This window comes from Pholcus phalangioides, unplaced genomic scaffold, assembly GCF_987345545.1.
Source record: "Pholcus phalangioides strain wild (caught in Gottingen) unplaced genomic scaffold, Ppha-v1.0 ptg000004l_1, whole genome shotgun sequence".
Classification (NCBI taxonomy): domain Eukaryota; kingdom Metazoa; phylum Arthropoda; class Arachnida; order Araneae; family Pholcidae; genus Pholcus; species Pholcus phalangioides.
The window spans coordinates 5,526,402-5,529,348 of NW_028301597.1; the positions used below are offsets into that span (position 1 = coordinate 5,526,402).

General features: G+C 38.6%; 1 protein-coding gene across 1 annotated transcript; it reads right to left on the bottom strand.

Moving 5' to 3' along the window:
- Positions 1-202: 202 nt before the first annotated feature.
- On the bottom strand, positions 203-961 carry LOC149086488 (uncharacterized). The gene has a single exon (XM_089231777.1). The coding sequence runs from the start codon at positions 959-961 to the stop codon at positions 203-205; it is 759 nt and encodes a 252-aa protein (XP_089087903.1).
- Positions 962-2,947: the final 1,986 nt, after the last annotated feature.

The following is a 2,947-nucleotide window of genomic DNA, read 5'->3' on the forward strand; positions in this document are numbered from 1 at the left end:
TTGCCAAACGTTTGGATTTCGGATCCATTTGCAGCATACAGTGAGAGTTTGTGAGGTTTTGTCAAGTTAGTCAGGCGTTTCGGAAAACAACTGATTGATGCGCCAGTGTCAATTAGAAATCGGAAACCCGTATTAACGTCGATGACAAATAGGCGACTATGGAGAAGGCTTTCGTCAGCTGTCGCCGAAACAGACGAACCCACTAGTTTTCCTGAAACTGACATGGAGGAATACATTTATGAGCTTTTTCTCCAAACTGCTCATGGTACCAGCAAAGCCTTCCGTTTTTCAAAGCATCGCCGAATTTATTTCGGCTACGAGATTGAGATCGTTTGCGATAACCGCGAGATGGTCTAGGAGATCGCGAAAGCCTTTCAAATGATTGCCGTAGCGAAGCAATTTCGTTTTTCAAATCATCAAACTCTGAAGTGTGAGACACAGCTGAAGTATTAGATGACACATTAGAAACCTCACATATTTTGTCGGCTATTTTCGCTAACCCAATTAACGGTTCACTAGAAGCTTGTAATATTTGTTGGGAGTGCAAAGGTAATCTCTGCATCCAGAGATTTCTCAAAATGTCACTTTCCATTTTACCCTCAGCTAACGTTTGCATTTCGTGCAAAAGCTGGGACGGGCGTTTGTCGCCTAGTTGAAGCTCCTGGAGTAACATTCGCAATTTGGAAGATTCTGATTGTTGAAACTGCTCCAGCACGCGAGTTTTGAGAGTCTCGTACATGTGCTGTTGGGGAGGATTGCGAACGATATTAGAAACATAGTTCAAAACTTTGCAATCAAGAGCTCCTACAACGGCGTGAAATTTAGTTTCATCGGCGGTTATGCCTGCCGTTTTGAATTGTGACTCAATTTGAAGAAACCAAATCTCTGGATTTGCTTCCCAGAACGGAGGGGCTCGAAAGGCAACTCGTGAAACTTCAGCTGATGCAATAGGTTGAGCCATGACAAATGCAAGTATGGAGACCGGCAAATCGAGAATAGAAAGTTTATTCCTCACCTTGAATTTCCAGGAACGTCTCTATATTGGGTAGAAACGAGTAGACTTGGCTTGAAAAAAAAAAAAATATAGTACATCCAAAAGACTAGGAGATTAGAAAAGTTTCATCTTTGAAGAGCGTACGAACGGAAAGCACAAGGCGCGAAAACGAAATTTAAACGATGGAGAAATTAACTTCAATGTCCAAAATCAGATGCGTCCTATAGGTCACCAGTGATCCGATGCTTGTAGTGACGACATAAAACGTAATGAAAACTTAACGATTTAATATACGAAAGAAACATAACGAGAAGGATGACACGTGTATACAAATCGGTGGTATAATTCCAACTGACATTTTTTCTTTTTTCACAATCACCAGGAGCGTGAGGAGGGTGCGCCATCTATACAGATAAGAACGCACTACATACTAAATGTGTCCTTGAACTGAACCTTGCTTCAATCTGATTACACTGCTCAACACTGATTTTATTGCCGAAACTGTTTCAGCGATATTAGAGCACTACTACTGAAACAGACATGCACCTCGTCCATATGCGCAACTTCTAACGAATCGGTACATGTTGGAATGTGTGTGTATGTGTAGCGAACCTGACGTGAAATTTGTTTCTGTGTAATGCTTGTTATGTGTAGTGCTGCCATCTGACATACATTTTTTTTCTAACTATGGGTGAAGTGTAATGATTGAATAATTGTATTGTTGTAGGCCTGTTGCTCTCTGTGGCAAGACTTTTTAACGAGGAGATCGGCTCGCATTCACGCCTCGAAGTTGGAAACCACAGAAAACCAAGATATTAGAGCACTGATTCCGAATCTAGTATTCGTTTTGTCAGCTTGGTTCTAGTTTTTTAGATAAAGTGAGAACAAAGTTTCTCTCTCTCAATAGTAAAACACAGGCCCGTAGCCAGAAATTTCGTTCGGGGGGGGGGACCAAAGTAATAGAACAATAGATTTGTCCATCTTTTTCCGGTCATTTTCTCACATTTCGGGGGGGGGCAGACCCCCAAGTCCCTCCCCCCGCTGCGGCCATGGTAATACATATATTACTTGTATAAACAGTATACAAATCACATTGGAACTATGTGAACTGTAAATCAATTATAAACTTAAGATCAATACACTGATGTCTGATGATGATACAAATGCAATAATATAGTGAAATAAAATAGGGAAATAAATAAAAATAGGAAATAAAATATTCGACGCATAAATTAGTGGCTGCAGACTATATTGATATTTTGAGACTGCGAATCTGAAAAGCTAGTGCTAATCTGGCAAAGCCAACACCAGTTTTGGAATATTTAACGGCCCTAATATATCCCAATACAGTTAAAATTCCCTTGGTAACTTACTCGAATATTTTTTAGCACAGTGCTATTATCTCCTTGGCAACTACTTTAGCATTTATTACAGATAACTCTTTTGCTCTGTTAGTAAGGCGAGATCTAAATAAGGTAGTTGCCGAATGATATTTCGGAAATGGAATTTGGAAATTTACACCACTAACTACTTTTTCAATATTAAGAAAAATACCATTTTGGCTTTTTGCAGTAGGTAGATTAATATTGTTGTAAATGATTTCAGAGAATTTCAAAAGAGCAGTTTCTGAATTCCTATTGAGAAGAAAACCGCATTGATTACTGTAAAAAGGCGATTATTGTATTAAAAAAAGAATGAATAAAATGCATCATGAGTGGAACTTTTTAGGTTGGGTTTGATTTATTTCTGGAATGTCGTTTTGGAATCCGTACGATTTTAGCGTTTTCAGAATTACGTATTTCTTTTGGAATGAATGTAAAAAAAATTGAACGAAGTGTTTCTCTGTTCTCAGATTTAATTTTTCAATTAATGTAGCAATTTTTTGAAATTTCGGTCCTCGGAGATCATTTCCGCATTTTTCTCAAGAAATATAAGATCGGCTTCAATGAATCG

Coding starts and splice junctions, on each gene's coding strand:
- LOC149086488 (XM_089231777.1), bottom strand. CDS start 961: ATGGCTCAACCTATTGCATCAGCTGAAGTTTCACGAGTTGCCTTTCGA.